Source organism: Ostrinia furnacalis, unplaced genomic scaffold, assembly GCF_004193835.3.
Source record: "Ostrinia furnacalis isolate ACB-3 unplaced genomic scaffold, ASM419383v2 OfSCF5175, whole genome shotgun sequence".
NCBI classification, from domain to species: domain Eukaryota; kingdom Metazoa; phylum Arthropoda; class Insecta; order Lepidoptera; family Crambidae; genus Ostrinia; species Ostrinia furnacalis.
Window position 1 is genome coordinate 263,267 of NW_021135414.1, and position 22,047 is coordinate 285,313.

Here is a 22,047-nt window from a genome sequence, read left to right on the forward strand (position 1 = left end):
GTTGAAAATTTCGACAGGCTCATCCAGTCTAAGTAGCTCTAATGGAAGAGCAGTCGCCCGGCAAGCGAAAGGTCGTGGGTCGATTCCCACCTTAGGCAGTTTGGTTTTTTCAAGTTGTTTATAATTTCCAAATTGTTGTGGTCAGTCTTGCTTATGCCGGTTGTAGACCTAAAACTAAGCTATGTTTACGCTTACTTACCTCAGTCAGTGCCTGCGGAATGGCCACGGCACGGCAGGGTGTTTTTGAAACGTCAAACGTCATTGCGACTTCAGATTTGTACGGTCTATCAGAGCCCCGATTACGGTAATTTTTAACGTCTCCAATCCAGACGCGCTTCATCGATTCTGCGATACGATTGGTCAAAACAGCTGACGTACGCTGTTTTGATCATTACGCTGATCAATCGTATCGCAGAATCGATGAAGCGCGTCTGGATCGAAGACGTTAAAAATTGCCGTAATCGGGGCTCAGTTGTCACGTCACACTATGGAGCGAAATTGNCCAGCACAACTTGCCTCAATACCCAGTTCCGGCTTGACGTTACATTACGGGACACCCTGTATATGAGTAAAAAACAGACAGATTTGTCGTTTCAACGAAGGATATCCACTGTTGGACCTTCCCCAAAGATTTCCACAACGACTGGTCCAATGCTGCCCGCATCCTGCTTCCCGCATCCTTCACGAGATCCGATATACTCCTGAAATCAATTTATAAGATTATCATTATATGCGCAAGAAAGTCTGATAAATATGGCTTAGCGATTCAATTTTGTTATACTGTCTCATTTTATCTTTGTTTATTTCAGTGCTTATTGTAAACTATCCTCATCTGGCAAATTGTATTGTAAAAGTTCAAACACCAACTTTTACTGTAGGACTTCATTTAAGCTTCAACCACACCAACGCGTAGATCGCCACCGGCGCGATCAATGGCCAATGACAGGTCGCGCGACACATGACAGTCCTCGCGACCTGTCATTGACCTATGATCGCGCCGTGATCGCGCCGGCGATGGCGATCTGCACGCGTTGGTGTGGTTGAAGCTTTATAGATTTTCAATTATGTTATCTACTAATTGATGACCATTCCCTAGGTTTAACGGGCGAGGATCGGTCAGTTGTAGACGTGTTGGTAGAGTACGCAGCCCCTCGCTACCTGTCGCTGGCTCTCGACGGGTACTCGCTGCTGCTACTAGACTTTGTGCACGCCTCCACTGTCGTGCTCAACTCTTCCGACATGGGCGCTTCGGTGAGTAAACAAACATAGACCACGGCACGTCTAGTTAAACTTTATGGCATCGTATGTAACTGTGACGGGGCCGATTTTTAGCTTTATAACATCTTAGTGACTTATATGACAGAGGCGATTTAGCAAAAAAAACTTCGATGTGTTGTCGTCTATACCTTAACGACGAACGAAAGATAATTAAAATTATGCACGATAGTATGTTGTTATGTAGTGCTGTGTAGGAAGACAGTTTGTGCGATCATATAAAAAATCCGGATTCTGTTTTTATCTCTTGGTTATTCGTGAAACACCAGTAATTTACACTATTTGTGAAACAATCGTAGACTTGAATCTGTGCATGAGTTTAAATTGAGATTTGGGCCTAGTATCAGAATGCTACTTATTTTCCTTTTTAGATATGACGCCAAATGTTGTTCACTGATTGTTATTAATTAATTAAACTGTTTCCTCATTCGAGCGTCCTCGCAATGACCTATGCCAAACAACCTGTGTTTGGCTAATTTAACATAATCAACTGAACGCATAATTTATTTGCAGTGTCCGCGCACGGCGGCCGTGACGTTTCTCGGTTCGCTATTATCGCTGCCCGACGGACTGATGAGCGCGCCCATGCTCCAGCCATATCCACACCAATACAACACCGTGTCCTGTCCAGATCTGAAGGTATTGCTTTGATAGATAATAGTTTCATCACAAACTTTTGAATATTTAAGTTTGATCTCTTGTTACAAGCTTCTGGTTAAAATACATACTATATTTTTCCTGCTACTTTTCCCGCGTGAATTTCAGTCTGTTCCGAACAGTCGTTATCGCACGCGTGGCACCCTTCTAATAACTGGGATAAAACTATGCTATGTTTCTCTTTGGGTCTCAAATTATCTTTATGCCAAACAATCTAAATCAGTTCAATGGCTTAAGCGTGAAAAAGAAACAAACATCTATATCCATCGTCACCAGACGTCACATTTTTAATATTAAGTCAGGTCTGATACGAACTTCAGATAAGTAATATCTGCAAACTTTATCATCTCGATTGTTTTGGGCTACCTAAGTAAACTCCGACAAACGTTACTTCGACATTACGTTACTCCGACACTACTGAATATCGACATGATTTTAGTTCGTCACTACACTACTCAGACAAAGGACATTTGCCTTTGTCGGAGTAACATTTTATAGCCATTGTTTTGTCACCAGGAGCATGTTCTAAACATCGTAGTTCGCGTGTGCCGTCGCGAGGGCGCGGCGGCGGCGCGATGTGCGGGCGCATGCGCTCTCACGGCCCACGTGTGCCATCTGTTGGCTGCGCGCACGTACTGCGAGCGGCTGCCGGCGTATGTCACGTGTCTGCTGCAGATGCTCATGGTAAGTCTTAGATGTAAGGCAGGGAACCTGAGCATGCGACACTATTTTGGACACGCCACTGATCACAAAGTTCACTACGATACAAGATATTTTAATATTTTGAACTGTTAAAATGGCACACAGCAGTTTCACCACCCCTAAAGTAAGGCGTCTATGGATTCAATCAGGAGCACTCTTGTGAAGCCTCTTTTTAGCATAGCCTTTATTAGCCCAGGTGATATTATTGTCTGTGAATTTTACGCCAAAAAAAATTTTTTCTATCGTTATTTCTCATCTTTGTTTCAGATGAAAAACAAAAATATTGCGAAAGTCGTCAGCGACTGCATATTGGTGCTAGCCGATTACACCGATCGAATAGTGGAACAATATCCTGACTTAGCTGGTAAGCCACCGAAAATATTATTGTTCTTCATTACTCTAAACTGTGTACTCCTTTCCAGTCTGTCTTATTTATTTGCTGACAAGTGTAATTAGTGTAGATTCAATACCGAGTAGTATCCCAATAACAAGAGCGCGTAATGTTACGAGCATGCTGCGCTAACCTCACATTTACTACCGAATTGTCATCTGTCATTTGTAACCTGGCATTGGATAGCGGCTCATTGGCCAAAGGTTACAAAAATATTTAAGCATTCAGGTTTATGCACATCAAGCTAAACATTAAGGCATCTTATGTCGTGGTTATAGGTCCTATTTTATAACTGTGCAGTCTGATACGCCTTTAAGGACTGGCATAACAGAATCTTTTTTTGTCCAGGTAAAATAATAAGGTGGATATGCGCGTGCCTAGCGCAGCTATCAGGCAGTAGTACGCGCGAGGGCGCCCGGCCTCTGGCGGGCTCGTTACTGCTTTGCTTGGCGGAGTTCGCGGTGCGCTGCGGCCCGGCGCGCCTCATGCAAGAGCAGGAGGGCGGGCAGACGCTGCTGCTGATTATATTTAAGGTAATAAGGTGGATAGACATAGCCCAACGGATTAGCAAGCTGAAGTGGAAATGGGTAGGGCATATAGTACGCAGAACTGACGGCCGATGGAGCAGCAAGGAATGGAGGCCACGTACCGGAAAGCGCAGCGTAAGACGTCCACCCACAAGGTAAACCGACGACCTCTAAAAGGTAGCGGGAAGGCGCTGGATGCAGGCCGCCACCAATCGACCATTGTGGAAATCATTGGGGGAGGCCTATGTTCAGCAGTGGACGTCCTATGGCTGAAATGATGATGATGAATAAGATGGATATGCGCGTGTCTGGCGCAGCTATCTGGTAGTAGCACGCACGAGGGCGCCCGGCCTTTGGCGGGCTCGCTACTGCTTTGCTTGGCGGAGTTCGCGGTGCGTTGCGGCCCGGCGCGCCTCATGCAAGAGCAAGAGGGCGGGCAGACGCTGCTGCTGATTATATTTAAGGTAATTAACGAAGTATATAAGGTAATAGAAATGGGAAAACCCTGTGAATTTATCCCACTAGGTGGAGCATCGTCAATCCGGTCACTGTGAGTTGTCAATAGAATATTTGTAAATTTCAAACTACTTTTTAGTTTCCTTTTTACTGTTTTACAATACGCCACTGTGTTCGATAGCTGTTATAATCAGTTTCCCAAGAATTAGGATATATTAATGATTTCTATAAGCATTCACTTTGAAGCTGATGCTGGTTGTCAAAAAGTTGTTTTGACTTTAATATTTGTTATTTTTAAAACTACTTTAATACAGCTGATTATAAAAGGAATTGTGAGAAAAGACACTAGAAATTCTCTAAAACATTGGAAAGATAGTAAAAAAATAAATAGGACAATATTTAAATAAAAAATATTTTATTTCTGTATAAAAAATAAGAAAATCAACAATTGAGTGTACAAAAATATGAACAAACATAAAACAATGATTTTAATGAGCATGCGTAGTAAAACCTACACAATCGATGACAGTAAAATTCGATCTATGACGATCAAACGTATGAATTTTGATTGAATGATTGCCAAATGTTTGATGTGTTTTGGACCAATATTGGTCTTACTGGTACTGTTGTTGTTGGCCTTGAGGCTGGTCAACGTGCTCCTGTGGCTGGAAGCCGTGTTCGTCAGCCACGTACGTGACCGTGTACACTAGACCGTCTGGAGCCGTGTATTTGTACGAGCCCTGCACTTGAATGGCCTTGTGGTCCTCTGTGATCTGCTTGAGAGTCCCTTGCTCCTGGCGGGACGTGCCGTCGCTGGTCTCAAACCTGGAAGTAGACACGATAAAATAAAATAAAACAAAAGTTACTTCCTCAAAAAGTGCAGATATCAAAATAAAGTGTGACTTTCTGATTTCTTAAAATAGTTACTTCGCAAGTTTGCAATGTAAATTACCAGTGACATGTTGAATTGCAATGCCATTGTGTGTCATATGGACATATCAAATTATCGAATACATCTTGTTCGTTTTGTTAGTCAGTGGTGACAGGTTCTTTTCATTCATTCATTCTATCATCATATTTGTATTCCTAATGCATTCATAGATGAAACTCTTAAAAGATTAAACGATTAACAGTCCAGAAAAAATAACTTACTGGAATTGATAACCCTCAGGGTTGACGTCAGCCTCCTGCTTCAGGATTTGCACAGGGTACTGGTCGTGTTGCTGGGGGGCAGCCATGGCCACAGCCACCGCAACGGCAAGGGCGCAGATCACCTGGGTTCACACAAATATTACACTTGTAGCTTGACAGATAAAACATATTTTAGCTTCCCAAAAGTCTTTCTAGTCGCTTGTTGTTTAAAATTGGCGTTCAAGTTTGACTTTAGTCAGGCCTGTTCATCTCCGCGAGTTTACATCGAAAACAAAACACGCACGATGGCCCACCTACAGGATACTATTCCACAAGGCCTCACATACGAGCGAACATTGACTCACGCACGCGTATTCTTGTGTATGATGGAAGAAAATAAAGAAAATGGTGTACTAAATACTGTGCAGTATTTAACTGCCTAAATAATAATAAAAACACAGAATGTACTTTTTTAAGTTGCCTCAAGACACTGAGAGGTAAATAAGTAGTTAATATTATTCATGATAATTCATGCTAAATCATGTATTTCCTCCGCCATTTTCCGCAGTTTGGCACCTCACGTCACATCATTTTACCGAAGTCAGCCCTATAGCTTCGGCGCAGTGCCGATCACTGACGTTTGTCAACAAAATAGTGCTTGACTCTTGAGACAGGCTAAATTACACCATATTGTTAATGACATTGAGCATACATTTTTTTAAATACCTTCGCGAAGTAAAACTTCTGTACGTAGTACTTATTATTATTCTGTGCTTTAGTATAAAACAAATATGTTACAAGTCAAATGAAGCGGATCTTCGATATAGCATTTCTTTTCGAAAATATCTTAGACACAGCTGAATAAATTATATTTTATTGACAAAAAATACTTCAACTCGGTTTTAAACCTTAAATAAATAGTACTTATAAAAAGTTTGTACTCACGATTTTGTGCATTTTGTTTGATGTATGTGTTTGTATGAAAGGAAGAAGGATGAGCTGAAGGCAGCTGCTGACTGTGCCGGTCTCAGTGCGCATCGCCGTTATAAATGCTAACCCTAATTGATGACCAAACTATCGCATGCGGTGGCCGCCGCTCGCGCCATAGTGCTAATGAAGAGAGGCGGTGTCCTAGAAAAATGAAATTGAACACTATCATTGCATAACGGACGGTTAGACACAATTTTTATTGAAATGAGATAGCCTTGAGGAAGTACTACCGTATTATTGCTAGATTTTCACACATACTTGCAGTATTTCAAAACTTTTCTTTTTAGTACCTTCTAGTAGAATGTGATTTGTTTCTAACGAAATGAGGAAAATGTGATACAAATTAATGTACGTAAAGTGCTCTAATTCAGATAAAAGATATCCCGTTCTGTTTGCTAAATTGCAGCCAACTTCTGTATATCCGGGATGAAATATCTATTTAATTTATTGTTTTATTTTCCTAAACTACTTTTATCCTTCTTACAGGTGCTATATGCTGTAATGAAAGGAACTAATGGATCTGAAATAGAAGGACTGTCTTTGCCTGTAGATGAAGATTTTGACCCAAATATACAATTGGACAATTTGGGACCCAAGACGGCACCGGCATCTACGATCGATGTCAAACTTTGGGCTCAAACGGTAAGTTCTTATTTCGCTTAAGTAGGAGCTCACATACCTCATTTCTCACTTCAACATAACCAAGTTTCATTAAACTTTTCTACCCTGATTTATCCTCTTAGTTCTTTCCCAGTCATTGAGGTAATTTAAGAAACATTTGTGCATATTATTCAACTGCATGTGTCGGTCGATCAGTCAGCGAATCGTTGTCTTTATGTTCATGTATTTGTTCGGGTACAGTCAGCGTCAAATATTGTAATACCCAAAGTGGCCAAAAAGTTATCAACACAACCTTATTTTAGTTGTAAGAATGACACTTGTTGCGAACTTTTTGACTACTTTTAAGTGTCACTAACTACCAAAAAACGCAGCGTAGGACGTTCACCCACAAGGTTGACTGACGACCTGATAAAAGTAATAAGAAGGCGCTGGATGCAGGCCGCTACCAACCAACCGCGCGAGGTGGAAGTCATTGGGGGAGGCGTATGTTTAGCAGTGAACGTCCTGTGGCTGAAATGATGAAGTGTGACGAACTATTTGACGCCGATAGTACCAAAAACATGATTATTTCTTGTTTCATCACATCGAACTTGTGGTCGGCAGATATGCACGCAGCTAGTGGTGTTCCTGGGCCACTGGCCGCTGTGGAGCGGCTGCCAGCTGTCGTCGAGCGTGTGCGAGCAGCACGACAGCCCGGCGCTGGGTGGCGAGCTGGGCCCGGCCGTGCTGGGCGCGCCGCACGTGCTGCTCATGCGGCTCAGCGACGCGACCCTCGCCTCCTTCGTGGAGCTGCCGGCGCTCGACCTGCCCGCCGGCGCCGCCGCCACCACGCCGGGTGAGACACTTGCAGCGACAGCAGGCGCCGGGCGCGAGCTGGGCCCGGCCGTGCTGGGCGCGCCGCACGTGCTGCTCATGCGGCTCAGCGACGCGACCCTCGCCTCCTTCGTGGAGCTGCCGGCGCTCGACCTGCCCGCCGGCGCCGCCGCCACCACGCCGGGTGAGACACTTGCAGCGACAGCAGGCGCCGGGCGCGAGCTGGGCCCGGCCGTGCTGGGCGCGCCGCACGTGCTGCTCATGCGGCTCAGCGACGCGACCCTCGCCTCCTTCGTGGAGCTGCCGGCGCTCGACCTGCCCGCCGGCGCCGCCGCCACCACGCCGGGTGAGACACTTGCAGCGACAGCAGGCGCCGGGCGCGAGCTGGGCCCGGCCGTGCTGGGCGCGCCGCACGTGCTGCTCATGCGGCTCAGCGACGCGACCCTCGCCTCCTTCGTGGAGCTGCCGGCGCTCGACCTGCCCGCCGGCGCCGCCGCCACCACGCCGGGTGAGACACTTGCAGCGACAGCAGGCGCCGGGCGCGAGCTGGGCCCGGCCGTGCTGGGCGCGCCGCACGTGCTGCTCATGCGGCTCAGCGACGCGACCCTCGCCTCCTTCGTGGAGCTGCCGGCGCTCGACCTGCCCGCCGGCGCCGCCGCCACCACGCCGGGTGAGACACTTGCAGCGACAGCAGGCGCCGGGCGCGAGCTGGGCCCGGCCGTGCTGGGCGCGCCGCACGTGCTGCTCATGCGGCTCAGCGACGCGACCCTCGCCTCCTTCGTGGAGCTGCCGGCGCTCGACCTGCCCGCCGGCGCCGCCGCCACCACGCCGGGTGAGCACCATTGGCGTATTCTGACCATTCGCACCAGTCCATTCTGGGGTAAAGCCTGGTCCGTGAGCACGTAGAATTTTGTCCAATGACCCCAAGCTACCCATCCTTATCGCTCGCGTGTAGTTATATTGCTGTCGCGACTGTGCGACGGGCGCCCGCAGTGAGTGTGTGAGCGCGACAGCAACATAATTACGCGCGAGCGATAAGGATGGGTAGCTTGGGGTCATTGGACAAAATTATACGTGCTCACGGACCAGGCTTTAGATACGCGCATGGTGAGCACACTTACAGCGACAGTTGGCGCCGGGCGGCGAGGTGGCCATAAGACGTCATCATCAGCTAATTCCTTCACTGGTTGGGTTTCATAGGAAGCCTAGTTGTAGATTCTAGCTATACAGGAGTTGAAGTGATAGGAAAATGTGGTGGGATAAGTCCCGAATCCTGAGCACATTCTACACAAACTATAAGCATTTTTATTTAGCTTTTAATTTAGTTTTCAAATCGGTTTTTACTGAATTATTTTATTACCTAGATACCTCTGTGGTCTAAGGCTATGGTATACTGCCACAAAATCATTTCCCTAAAACTGTCTTTTATTATTACAGGGTTATCGACCTCAGACCGTCAAGTGCGAGTGTTGCTGCGCGACATAGCCGGCAAAGCGTGTTGGGACGCGTCGGCTTTATATTACGACCCTTCATCCACCGCCTCCGAACCGATCGAATTGCTGCCTTTGCCAGACAGGTACAAAAAAGAACTTCATTTGTTTATTGTCACACGCCCGAAAATATTTGATCCCATGTTCCGATTATAAATTATTGTTTTTTTTTTCAGTGTGGACAGTCCAAGGGATACAACATTATCGTCTCTACCGCCTCCATTACCTCCGGATTTGTTACCCGATTACATAAACTCACCGCCTGATAAACATCAGTTAGACCACGTGAGTAGTAAACCCAGGCACCTACATATTATTATTTATGTACATTATTTTATTATTATGGTACATTCAGCATCAAATAGTTCGTGACACCCAAAGTAGCCAAAAGTTCGCAACACGTCTACAGCTCGCACACTCACTGCTGGCGCCCGTCGCACAGTCGCGACAGCAATATAATTATGCGCGAGCGATAAGGATGGGTAGCTTAGGGTCATTAGACAAAATTCTACGTGCTCACAGACCAGACTATAGTTGCAATTGGGAATAAGGTTGTGTTATCAACTTTTTGGTCACTTTGGGTGTCACGAACTATTTGATGCTGACTATATGAGTAGTTACGGCAAATAAATTCTACTTCGATTGACCACCATCCAGATGGTAACAAGTTACGTACAAACAATCATACAAAAGTCACGTGTACCGCGCATTTACGTAGTAACGTTGTAAATGCAATACTCATGTATTGTTTATTAGGTTCTCGCATACATCGGCCACACCTCCCCCGAAGTGGTGGGCGAGAGGCGGCTGGACAGCGCGGGCGCGTCGCCCTTGCCCCCGGGAGCCGAAGACGAGCTCGTAGCCGCTCTGGTGGCGCACAGAAATGCCGAGCGGCAATATCTCGCTAACAAGGACAAGTGAGTGACGTTATTATCATTTTGTGCACAAGTAACATTATTTTTCATGTTTGCTAGACATATTGATACTTTGACCTTTTTCATACATTAAAGGTGTGCGCCCACCAGGAAAGGAAATCAAAGAGTACTTTTTTTTTATCCACAACGAGGAAGCTCTTGGCCTGTATCTCACCTGATGGTAAGTGACGATCAGGCCGAAGGTGGAAGCGAGCTTTACCCGGAATCGTCAACCACAGAGGATATCAAGATACCACTGATATCCGTAGTACTCTTTGATTTCATTCTGCGTTAATGAACGGCAATAAATGCGCTACTGATGTTAGCATAGCAATGCGGTATTACAAATAAGATTAACGTAGTACATATGACATAATATGCGACCGATGTCATGTCGCTGTAATGAAAATTCGAATATAGGCCGGATGAAGAATTGAATAGGCCTGAATACCCCCAACGTTGATGCCTGTCGTACATATACACCTGCATGATGCCACCCTGTCGCTGAAGGATATTAGCGTTGTAAGAATTCCAGTCTTAGTCCGTGCGTAATAAAGTAGATTTCTCCAGCTGGTCACAGAAGATACATTACGTGCATGACGCACTACGATATCAATGTAGCAGGAATTCAAACTTTATCCCGTTCCTGATAAAGTGCATTTTCGCAGTTGGTCAGAGCCGGAACCCGACGGGCAGTGGGGAGGAGGCGCGCCGCGTGCTTTCGGGCAGGGCCGGCGCCTGCTAACGCAGCTGGGGGCCCTGGCGCCGGCGCGACGCCCTCACGCGCAGCTGTTACGCCGCTCCGACCGATTGCTGCGCGACGCTCGTAACTTAGACGCACATAGGTGAGTCAGCACCATATCCACAGCTAGTCAGAACCGGAGCCAGCATCATATCCCCAGATTGTCAGAGCTGGAGCTAGCACCATATCCCAAGCTAGTCAGAGCCGGAGCCTGCACCATTTCCGCAGCTGGTCGAAATCGGAACTAGCACCAAATCCCCTGCTGGTCAGAGCCAGACGGGCAGTGGGGCGGGGGCGCACCGCGCGCATTCGGCCAGGGCCGGCGCCTGCTAACGCAGCTGGGGGCCCTGGCGCCGGCGCGACGGCCTCACGCGCAGCTATTGCGCCGCTCCGACCGATTGCTGCGTGACGCGCGCAACCTGGATGCGCATAGGTGAGTCAGCACCCATATCCACAGCTAGTCAGAACCGGGGCCAGCATCATATCCCTAGATTGTCAGAGCTGGAGCCAGCACCATATCCCCTGCTGGTCAGAGCCAGACGGGCAGTGGGGTGGGGGCGCACCGCGTGCTTTCGGTCAGAGCCGGCGCCTGCTAACACAGCTGGGAGCCTTGGCGCCGCAACTATTGCGCCGCTCCGACCGATTGCTGCGCGACGCACGCAACCTGGATGCGCATAGATGAGTCAGCACCATATCCACAGCTAGTCAGAGCCGGAGCCTGCACCATTTCCGCAGCTGGTCGAAATCAGAACCAGCACTAAATACCCCAACTGGTCGGAGCCGGAGCCAGCACCATTATCCCAGCCTGCGGACGCAGCTGGGAGCCCTGGCGCCGGCGCGACGCCATCACGCACAGCTGTTGCGTCGCTCCGACCGATTGCTGCGCGACGCGCGTAACTTGGATGCGCATATGTGAGTTAGCACCATATCCCTAGCTAACAAGAGCCGGAGCCAGTACCATATCCCCAACTGGTCGGAGCCGGAGCCAGCACCATATTCCCAGCATGCTTACACAGCTGGGAGCCTTAGCGCCAGCGCGACGGCCTCACGCGCAGCTATTGCGCCGCTCCGACCGATTGCTGCGTGACGCTCGTAACTTAGATGCACATAGGTGAGTCGGCACCATATCCACAGCTAGTCAGAACCGGGGCCAGCATCACATCCCCAGATTGTCAGAGCTGGAGCCAGCACCATATCCCCTGCTGGTCAGAGCCAGACGGGCATTTGTGCGAGGGCGCACCGCGTGCTTTCGGTCAGGGCCGGCGCCTGCTAACACAGGGAGCCTTGGCTTTCCACAATGAACGGTCCTGCGCTGCCCGCATCCAGCTAATTGATTCAGGTGGCTTGATTGGGTGGTGGTGGGTTGACCGATAGGTGAAGTGATAAATTTAGGCAGATAATATTTTAAGAAGCTCAGCGACTTGATTGTATTAATATTTAAACAAGCGAGCCGCGAACCGCATGCGGCCCTTTCGATGTGAAGTTCAGTCTTCTCCAATTCATTCGCTAAATTAATTTATGCTCAGAGCTTTCGACACTATGAAAACTTGTGACTTGTTGTGAGTGACGTACGCTCACTCGACACGAATCGGAAGTCGTCAATACGAAAATTATTACTGTTACGAGTTTAAGTTAATTCAGTGATTACTTTATTGCAGATGCCGCGAGACGCATAAAGTAGCGGTGATATACGTCGCCAAAGGCCAAGAAACGCGCAACGAGATCCTCTCGAATCGCTGTGGCAGTCCGGCCTACGAAGCTTTCCTGGCTGCTCTGGCCTGGGAGGTACGTAGCTTTGGCCGACAACTTGCAGGCGTTATACACAATAAGAAAATTAGATTATGAGAAAGGTTGCCTATTTTGTACCAACAATTTATACCTTTGTCGCTCTATTACACAAGTCCCGGACTGTGAGGAGTGGCTGGGAATCATAAAAGTATCCTAAAATGCCACATTTACTGGATTAACTTTATTTGACTGCCAGACTATAGTCTTTTTCACCTAAGATGATCCGTATGACGTTTCGAGTTTGAAAGATTTAGAGATGTCACTTAACTAAACCATAGCGATTTATCTATCGATTTTTTTCGAAGAGTTAGTAAAACCTACTTTTAGAGAAATATTTTGTATAGGTGTTATTTAACAAAAAACATGTTTTTTTTTAATTACAAATATTATTGTAACAATTTTTTATTGATAATATTCAAATTTCATGGTTCGTGTTCAAAAAAACGATTCCTAAAAAGTACTGGTACTGTTTCTTTAAATTAAAAACTATTAATTTATTTTCAATGCGTTTATTAAAGTCAAATTTCGTAAAATGTAATTGATTTTTGTGATGTTTTTAATAACTAAGTATTCACTGCAATCGATTAATGAACCGCGGAAATAATCGATTTTATTATTACAAGAAATACCCCAGCACTAAATCTATTCCGTTTCACACATTGCGTACATTAAATAAAAAATATTTTTCATCGTATTTAATTAAAATATAATCAATAGACTCAGATTTTACAATATATTTCAAGACAAGTAGTTAATTTTTTTTTATTATTATTGCTAATAAAATACAAATATTTTTTCAAAAAAAATCTGCATATGTAGTATGCGTAATATGGATAACCTTGAAGTGTCATACGGATCATCTTACGTGAAAAAGACTATAAGGCTGAGTTGCACCACGTAACTTTGACCGTAACTATAACAATAACCGGTGATTTTTGTATGGAGTTTGACAGATGTAAGTTAAAGTAAGGTGCAACCCAGCCTTAGTAAACAAAGACAATTTTCGTCGGTATTGCGCCCGAGTCAAAGGGCTTCAAGCATCTCACAGTTGGAACACGAAGTGTCTGACTGCAATCCTCGGCTAAATTCGGTACTTCGTCGAAGAGCCGAAAAAAGTGTTAAAGATTTTTCTGTTATCATCATTTGTCAGGTGGAGCTAGAGAGTCACGTGGGCTTCACGGGGGGGTTGCGGGGAGGCGGCGGCGGCGGCGTGAGCGCGCCCTACATCGCCACGCTCACGCTGGAGGCGCTGTTCCACGTCAGCACGCGCATGCCGGCCGACTCGCCCGACGCTATGCTCAACAAGGTCAGTGGGTGTATGAAAAGATCATCACCGGCAGACAGTGGTGACTGAGTTTGTTGCGGCGCTTCTTCTCAGCACTTGCCAAATGTTGGTTTCGAAGCGCTGGTAGGGAAAAAAGATTATGAGACATGTAGAGGCTCCTTAAGAGCAAAATGACGATTTGTAAGAACTATTTATTAGTCTAAACAAATAAAGAAATTTTGACTTTTGACTTTTTTTTTTCTTTATCATCGTTTCAGTCACAGGACGTCCATTGCTGAACTTTTTTTTTGTCCACAACGGGGAAGCTCTTGGCCTCTTCTTCTTGTCGTGTCGACAACAAACCTATACACCACTAAATATTTATCACCGACAAAAAAAATCTGGGTAATGAGTTATTGATACTGATCCTATTTATGCAAAAAAAAAGTTAAATAAAGGTACTCAAAGTTTCATCCTAAAATTGGTAATTTATGAACACACGCGTCGCTAGCACTATTTACATAAGATAATTATTAGAACTCAACATGGTCTAAGTTAGCTAAGTATGTAATAATAACACTGGAAGCGTGGTCGAGGTCTGAGCGAGACAGACAGATCGGGGCAATGTGCGAGCGCGTACGACTATTCTAGCGAGCAGCGGAGTGACCCAGCTGTGACGCGTAAAATACGGACTAAAAAAATGAACTTTAGGAAAAACATATCTTTTTCTTTTGCTTTAAATTTTTCACACGTTTCTACATAAAAATTTTGTGGTGTATAGTGTCAGCCAAAACTCCGCTACAAGATACTTTTTTGGGCACGCAGAGCACGACATCATGTGCTTCATCGACTGGGGAACACTAGCCCTCCAAGTTTGAGCCTAATGCTCTGCTTATTTATTTAGGGTTTTACAGTGTGGAATATAATGTTCCCCTAATGATTTCCACATCGCCCGGTTGGTAGCGGTCTGCATCCAGCGTCTTTCTGCTACCTTTATGATGTCGTCGGTCCACCTTGTGGGTGGACGTGATACACTGCGTTTTCCGGTACGTTTATGAAAAGATAATATTCGTAATTTCGTGTATTAATACATGTGCTGTGTTTCGTTGACAGTATGATCAAAAATACTCACAGGATTTCCAAACGACCCTGCGTTGCCCGCATCCAAGTTTTCTACGACCTAACTAGATCCTCGAAGAACCGAGAGGCCTGTCTTTATTATGCTATCCGGTCCTTTATCTTCATTTCAGAACTAATCCATCGACCAACTGTAGTCGGAATAATAAAGATATTTGTCTTATTATAATAATAATAATTTCCCCAGACTCGTCACCTTGGCAACGACGAGGTGCACGTGGTGTGGAGCGAGCACTGGCGGCCGTACAAGCGCGACACGCTGCCCACGCAGTTCTGCGACGTGCTCGTCGCGCTCTACCCGCTGCCCGGCGGCCTGCTGCGCTGCACCGTCGCCAGGAAGCCCGACGTGAGTGAGAGAGGCTCTGGCCACGCCCCCAGGGCGTGGGGCGGGGCCTGGGAACGTATTTAACATATCACGAGACATTAAACTCGCTCGTCGCGCTCTACCCGCTGCCCGGCGGTCTGCTGCGCTGCACCGTCGCCAGAAAACCCGACGTGAGTGAGAGAGACACTCTAACCACGCCCTCAACGTGTAGGGGGCGGAGCCTGAAGACACTCGGTGATACATGGCCCGACATGTTACGAGACACAGCGACGTGCTCATTGCGCTCTACCCAACATTTGTGAGATATTGCATCGCTACCCGACGTGAGTGGCCTGTGGGGGCGTGGCCGGGACCTGGATAGATGGCCCGACGTATTGCAACATAGCACGTGTTCGTCACACTCTATCCACTGCCTGGCGACCTGCTGCGCTGCACCGTCGCCAGGAAGCTCGACGTGAGTGATAGAGGACCTGGCCACGCCTCCCGAATGTAGGGGGCGGGGCCTGGGTCTGAAGTCTTTTAGGGGTAAATGACCGACATGTCACGAGACATAGCACGTGCTCGTCGCGCTCTACCCGCTGCCCGGCGGCCTGCTGCGCTGCACCGTCGCCAGGAAGCCCGACGTGAGTGAGAGAGGCTCTGGCCACGCCCCCAGGGCGTGGGGCGGGGCCTGGGAACGTATTTAACATATCACGAGACATTAAACTCGCTCGTCGCGCTCTACCCGCTGCCCGGCGGCCTGCTGCGCTGCACTGTCGCCAGGAAACCCGACGTAAGTGAGAGAGAAGCTTTAGCCACGCCCCCAACGTTTAGAGGGCGGGGCTGGGCCTGGGCTTCGAGTATTCGAGGGTCACTAGATACTGTACGTGCTCTTTGCGGTCTACCCGCTGCCCGACGGCCTGCTGCGCTGCACCGTCGCCAGGAAACCCGACGTGAGTGAGAGAGAAGCTTTAGCCACGCCCCCAGCGTTTAGAGGGCGGGGCCAGGCCTGGGCTTCGAGTATTCGAGGGTCACTAGATACTGTACGTCCTCGTCGCGCTCTACCCGCTGCCCGGCGGCCTGCTGCGCTGCACCGTCGCCAGGAAGCCCGTCGTAAGTGAGAGAGAAGCTTTAGCCACGCCCCCTGCGTTTAGAGGGTGGGGGAGGGGCTTGGGGACACTCGGTGGTACATGGCCCGACATGTTACGTGACACAGCGACATGCTCATTGCGCTCTACCCGACATTTGTGAGATATTGCATCGCTACCCGACGTGAGTGGCCTGTGGAGGCGTGGCCGGAACCTGGATAGATGGCCCGACGTATTGCAACATAGCACGTGTTCGTCACACTCTATCCACTGCCCGGCGGCCTGCTACGCTGCACTGTCGCCAGGAAGCCCGACGTGAGTGATGAGAGGACCTGGCCGGCCACGCCCCCCGAGTGTAAGGGGCGGGGCCTGGGTGTGAAGACACTTGGGGGTAAATGACCGACATGTCACGAGACATAGCACGTACTCGTCGCGATCTACTCGCTGCCCGGCGGCCTGCTGCGCTGCACCGTCGCCAGGAAACCCGATGTAAGTGTGGCCAGGGACATTTGTGAGACATTGCATCACTACCTAACGTAGTGGTCTATGGGATCGTGGCCTGGATCTGGACAGATGGCTCGACGTATTACGACATAGTACGCGCTCGTCGCGCTTTACCCGCTGCCCGGCGGCCTTTCAGATAGATCCGGTTTATTCTGTAACCTATTATTTATACATACTGTTTGTTAAAGCTTATGAAGCACTTTCAGGATCAGAAACCAAATTTTCGATAATCTTGTATAGTTTAGAAATAATCGAGTGAGATAATTTAGCGTTTACATTATATCTTGCCATCTAATTTTATAGTTACTATTTAATTTTATAATTTTAAAGTTACTAGGAATTCTGTGATTGGCCATACCGAGTACGTTAGCACTTTGTACCGCTGTATGAATTTTCAGTAAATAAATGAACCTAACTTAAAATAACATGATAATATTGTTTCCAGGTGAACGTCTTCGGCCCTCTATGGGAAGAGTGCATAATTCGCGTGGGTTGCGCAGCGGCCTTAGTCCGCGGCGCGGCTTTCAGCGGCGGGCGCGCGGTTCGAGCCACCATGCCGTTGTACCAGCACGCGTATGCCGAGCGCGCGCGAAGCCTGGACGCGCTGGTGGCGCAGCACACGCTGCCGGCCACCTTCGAGCGGTTCGTGGAGCGCGTGCGCGAGCCCGTCCCGCCTGACCAGCCCGCGCCCGCCACAGACGCCGCAGGTACACAGCACAGCAGGCTATCCATTTTTGTTGCAAACTCGCCCCTATTCGTCGGCCGTTTGGTGTAGTGGTTCAGAACGTACTACTATGCCGAGAGGTCCCGGGTTCGATTCCCGGCCGGGCAGAAATTGAAATGATGAATTTTAATTTCTGTGACGGGTCTGGGTGTTACTATGTATAATATGTATGTATTTAAAAAAAAAAGTATATAAGTAGTATATCCGTTAATCTAGCACCCATAACACAAGCATATTAATTGCTTACTTTGGGGCTAGATGGCGCTGTGTGAGATTGTCCAAAGATATTTATATTTATTTATTTATATATTACAACCAGTAGCGGCGTAAGGGGGGGGACCGCAGGGGGTGACACAAGTCGCGCAGATACAAATACAAATATTTTATTTATGCAAACACACCGTTTACGCATACATCTTCAAATACAATTGGTAACAATGATTAATCAAGGGGGAGCCTTTGGACTTATGACGAGGGGGAGGGGGGTGATCGCCCCGGGTGCCCATGCTACGCCGCCACTGATTACAACTGCACAAGAACCCACAGTGGTTACGTTGACGTGCCGTCGTCTGTACGTTATTTATGCAATTTAGGTATCAGTAGATTACAGAGGGCTGAGTGTGAGTTTATATCAAACGTTCTCACTAATGAGTGCGTAAAAAAATGACATTATATGGATGACGGACTGTACAGCGCCCCTAACAGAAACTTTCAAGAACTAAACATTTTCATATATTTTTTTAACGCGCTCACTAGTGGGGAGGTTTGCTGTAAACTCAAACTAAGCTCCCTAATCATAACTTTAACGTAGAATACATTGTTAAACTTCAAACCCCTTATTAAAAAAAGTTACACCTTAGTTGAACTCTGATTTCAATTTGTCATTTGGTATGGAAATTTCGTTTTAATCCAGTCTTCATCTCGGGTATAACTTTTTGTTAACAAAGGCAGGCTTGAGATACCAGCGCATCAGGTATTCACATCTTGAGAGTTTTGATGTGATTTTCGGAGTTACAGTTCAAATTACCCTCAAATGAGTCCGGCGTATGTTACCAATGCATCCTGGGTGTATCGCGTGATGATTTCCAAAAATATGGCTTTTGTGTCCAAAATGAAGTCCAAAAACTTTTGGACAATTTAGTTTGTTGCTAACAGCTCAACTCCACAACAATCTACGTTACAAAAAAAACAATTTGAAGAGAGTGAATAAGCACTTACAGGGCAGATATGTACCATCCTAGACTGCATCCCACTTAACATCAGGTGCGATTGTGGTCAAATACCTGCCTTGTTATGCATAAAAAAAAAAAAAAATTTCATCAGAACAAGGAAGCGGTCGACTGGCGGCTGCGCTGCTAGACCACGGCGCGAGCGCATGGGGAGCCGCGGCGACTGACGCGCACACCGTGTCCCCGCGGCCCGCTAAGCGCCTGGGCGCGCTCGGACCCTTCAAGCGGCCGCTCGCGCAACACTCCGCGCCCGCCACCGCGCCCGCCACCGCGCCGCCCGCCGCGCCGCGCCGCAACCGGTGAGCCGGCCCCGCCCCCGACCCGAATCGACCGAATGTCAGCCGATACGCCCCGATCGATGGCCGACTTTAATTACGGCCTCGCTTGCCTCAGCTTAAACCAGTGTTTTTCAACCTGGGGGTCGCCAAGCCTCTATAGGGGGGTCGCCAGGCCTCTATGGTCGCGAGAGGTCGTAAAAACTACCTCAGTAAAAAAACAGCAATATTATAAAACTCAGTAAAAATTCTTTTATTGCTGTAAGTAGGCTTTAAAAAAGCACTTTTACACGTCCCAGTATTAACCCTACCACTGCTTCAGGACAATAAATGGGCCAGTGCTGAGAAGAAGCAGCGCAAGAAACTCAGACACTATTGTCAGCCTCTTTTTCAAAGGTTTACAGGTTTTCCAAATTCATAATTATAAATATTTATGCGAGCTAGGCAGTTACGCATCCCAAACATTTTTATCTTTTAAATAATCATCGGAACATTTTTATCTTTTAAATAAAGGAAGATTTATTCGAAATCTAATTATGCAAATGCATAAATGGTGTATGGATTTAAATATTCGATTCCTACAACATATTTGTAACGTTATAAAATGCATGAAAAAAAAAAGCAAGCGGTCGGGGGGTCGCAAAATATTTTTTCATACTAGGGGGGTCGCGTCATGAAAAAGGTTGAAAAACACTGGCTTAAACGATACGCTGATTGCGTTTTTACGCAATGAAACCCAGAAGTATCGAAACCACCCGAGTTATCGTTTAACGCCTGGCGTCGATGACGATGCCCCGAAACGATTGACGCGTTGAAACGTTGTCTAAAATTGGCGAATATGCGTCTCCGCCGTGAGCACCTTTTGACGCAAACGTTTGCGCGTCGGTCGTCGACGATAAACGAAGTGAATGTATTTTCCAAACGATCGAGTTTGCTTAAGATATATTTCGATAGACGACTGTTTCCGAGTTTAACTTGGCAGTCATGTAGTCAATAAGCACAATACTTGCATCTTTTTTTTCTGTTATTTCTGAACGCACTGTTATAATTTTAGGAACCAATCGAAACGATGCGGAGAAACGAATGTAAATCAGTATCAAAAATTGATCTGGTGAAATACATACAATTAATCTAAATTTCATCAAAATAACCAGACGATATGGAGTTCAAAGATGAGATTACTGTGCTTGTCACACTATGATTTTTATTCGTCCAATGAGAGATTAGCACTACGGACTTAATGAAATTTTATGTACTTAATAATTTTAATAAGCTTTTAACTCTAGAATCTGGCATTTAACACATTACTAGTGTGTCAAAGTTTTAAAAAATATATGAGAAATAAAGTTTTTCGTCACATAAAATATCCATTTAAAGTTTTGCCAGACAGTTATGAAAACTGCATCTGCACTAGAAAAAGTTAATTACATTTTTTTTATTAAACATTGACACATCATTAATGTTTTCTGTACATATGTAAACTAGTTGTAGAGCTTTAATTGTTGTGTAGGTTTGGATTACTATTCTATTTAGTATTCTTTGGCTACAATGCGCTAGCTTTTTCTGTATCTCTGTTGTGGCTAATTTTATTCAAGAATTTTGTATATTTATAAAGGCCAAAGCTGACAGATATTAAATTTCGTTTCTAAATATATTACGATACAAAAATCATCAGCCAGTTAGAGGTTCTTTAGAAATGTTATTATATTAAATCGACGACACAATTGGTTTTAGTCCTACATATGGGCGTATTCTTTATGACAGGAGGATATCATACCACATCTACACACCCCACGTGGGCTGTGCGTTTAGTATAGGGTACTTGACTAAGACACCAATTTGCAAACACTTTACACCAACACACAAAAATTACAGGTCATAAAAATGAATACTCCTAATAAATACGTAATTGAACGTAATTTGCAATCAATTAGAATTCTCAAAATGTATTTTCAAATAATTGTGTACTATGTATTAATTTGTTAATAGCTCAAGTAACTTGTATGTGTTTTATTGTGTGTCAGTGTGTTAAGTACCCACATAGTAGCAGTTCCAAAATTAATTATTCCACATTTAAAATAGTTATAAAGTATGATTAAAGCTTAACAAGCATAAGATTCAAAACATAATGGTATATCAATGCGAAATTATTTGTGCCTAAAAAGTATTGGTATCTCATATTAAGTATTTGAAATCATTATAGAGAATGATTTTTACAAAGGTTTGTAGAAAGTCATGAAAATTAATGTAATTCAACTTTTAAAAAGCCACTAAAATGTTTTCATTGACTTCAGTTTTTCCTTAGACATGCTTTAAGATACTTTTTTGATTAAGCTTACAGTATTGTATTTAATATCAGTCCTATTACTATATACATGTTCTCATTTTTTTCATTGTTGGAATAAAAAACTATTATTTACGAATATTTCCATATTGCTTTCCGCACATCTTTGAACCAAAGTTTGTGTAACGTAGTATTGAATTGCGACTGTTTGTAACTGTATTATATTTAAAAATTGGTGCTTTCGTAACCACATTCCATAATGGTACTTTTGAATCAGATATAAATTCACAGTTAAGGTATTTTTCAAGCCCATTACTATAATATAGAGCGTAGTACGTAAATATGTGTAATGTATTAATGGACGCGACTTTGATAAAGTAGAGTAAGAGAACAGCGCTACTTTGCTTTTTGAAGGTATTTACCAAAACGTTTTTATATGTTATTTTCATAAACAAATTCGCCTCTGTAAATACTATACACATTGAAATCAAAATGCTCTATTCGCGACGCGGTAGTCTTAGCCATTTTTACGACAAAATATGTTTAATTTGCATTTATGTTATGTTTTTAAATATAATCACTAATGTCGACTTGCATATAAGTAAAGCATTCCATAACTGCAATATTGTTTTTGATGAATCTGTATTGTTTCTCAGTATCTCTTATTAGTTATAATAATTTATTATTATGTAATTTTGTTTCTACACTTTAATTTTAAACAGTATTTTATAGATGTTAAGA

At 45.6% G+C, this 22,047-nt stretch overlaps 2 protein-coding genes across 2 annotated transcripts; one reads left to right on the top strand and one right to left on the bottom strand.

Annotated features, from left to right (window-relative positions):
• The first annotated feature begins 41 nt into the window (after nt 1–41).
• On the top strand, nt 42–19,233 carry LOC114360809 (probable Rho GTPase-activating protein CG5521). Its single transcript, XM_028315605.1, has 17 exons — nt 42–60; nt 1,097–1,251; nt 1,789–1,914; nt 2,449–2,616; nt 2,902–2,998; nt 3,374–3,558; nt 6,616–6,771; nt 7,354–7,585; nt 9,001–9,139; nt 9,230–9,338; nt 9,810–9,970; nt 10,636–10,812; nt 12,368–12,494; nt 13,648–13,803; nt 15,086–15,244; nt 17,240–17,501; nt 18,842–19,233. Exons 1-17 carry the CDS (start codon nt 42–44, stop codon nt 19,048–19,050), a joined length of 2,637 nt encoding a protein of 878 aa, XP_028171406.1. The 3' UTR covers nt 19,051–19,233.
• Nucleotides 4,405–6,184, bottom strand: CPR49 (cuticular protein RR-1 motif 49). The gene is made up of 3 exons (XM_028315592.1): nt 6,085–6,184; nt 5,161–5,282; nt 4,405–4,833 (listed from the first exon to the last, which is right to left on the bottom strand). Exons 1-3 carry the CDS (start codon nt 6,175–6,177, stop codon nt 4,623–4,625), a joined length of 426 nt encoding a protein of 141 aa, XP_028171393.1. The 5' UTR covers nt 6,178–6,184; the 3' UTR covers nt 4,405–4,622.
• Nucleotides 19,234–22,047: the final 2,814 nt, after the last annotated feature.

What these genes read in the sequence shown, in the direction of transcription:
- LOC114360809 (XM_028315605.1), top strand. An exon ending in TGTCCTGTCCAGATCTGAAG is followed by an intron (nt 1,915 to 2,448) that starts GTATTGCTTTGA and finishes TTTTGTCACCAG; the next exon opens with GAGCATGTTCTAAACATCGT. An exon ending in CCGTCGCCAGGAAGCCCGAC is followed by an intron (nt 15,245 to 17,239) that starts GTGAGTGAGAGA and finishes TATTGTTTCCAG; the next exon opens with GTGAACGTCTTCGGCCCTCT.
- CPR49 (XM_028315592.1), bottom strand. Translation starts at nt 6,177, where the DNA reads ATGCGCACTGAGACCGGCACAGTCAGCAGCTGCCTTCAGCTCATCCTT. An exon ending in CAAACAAAATGCACAAAATC is followed by an intron (nt 5,283 to 6,084) that starts GTGAGTACAAAC and finishes GTGTGAACCCAG; the next exon opens with GTGATCTGCGCCCTTGCCGT. An exon ending in CCTGAGGGTTATCAATTCCA is followed by an intron (nt 4,834 to 5,160) that starts GTAAGTTATTTT and finishes GTCTACTTCCAG; the next exon opens with GTTTGAGACCAGCGACGGCA.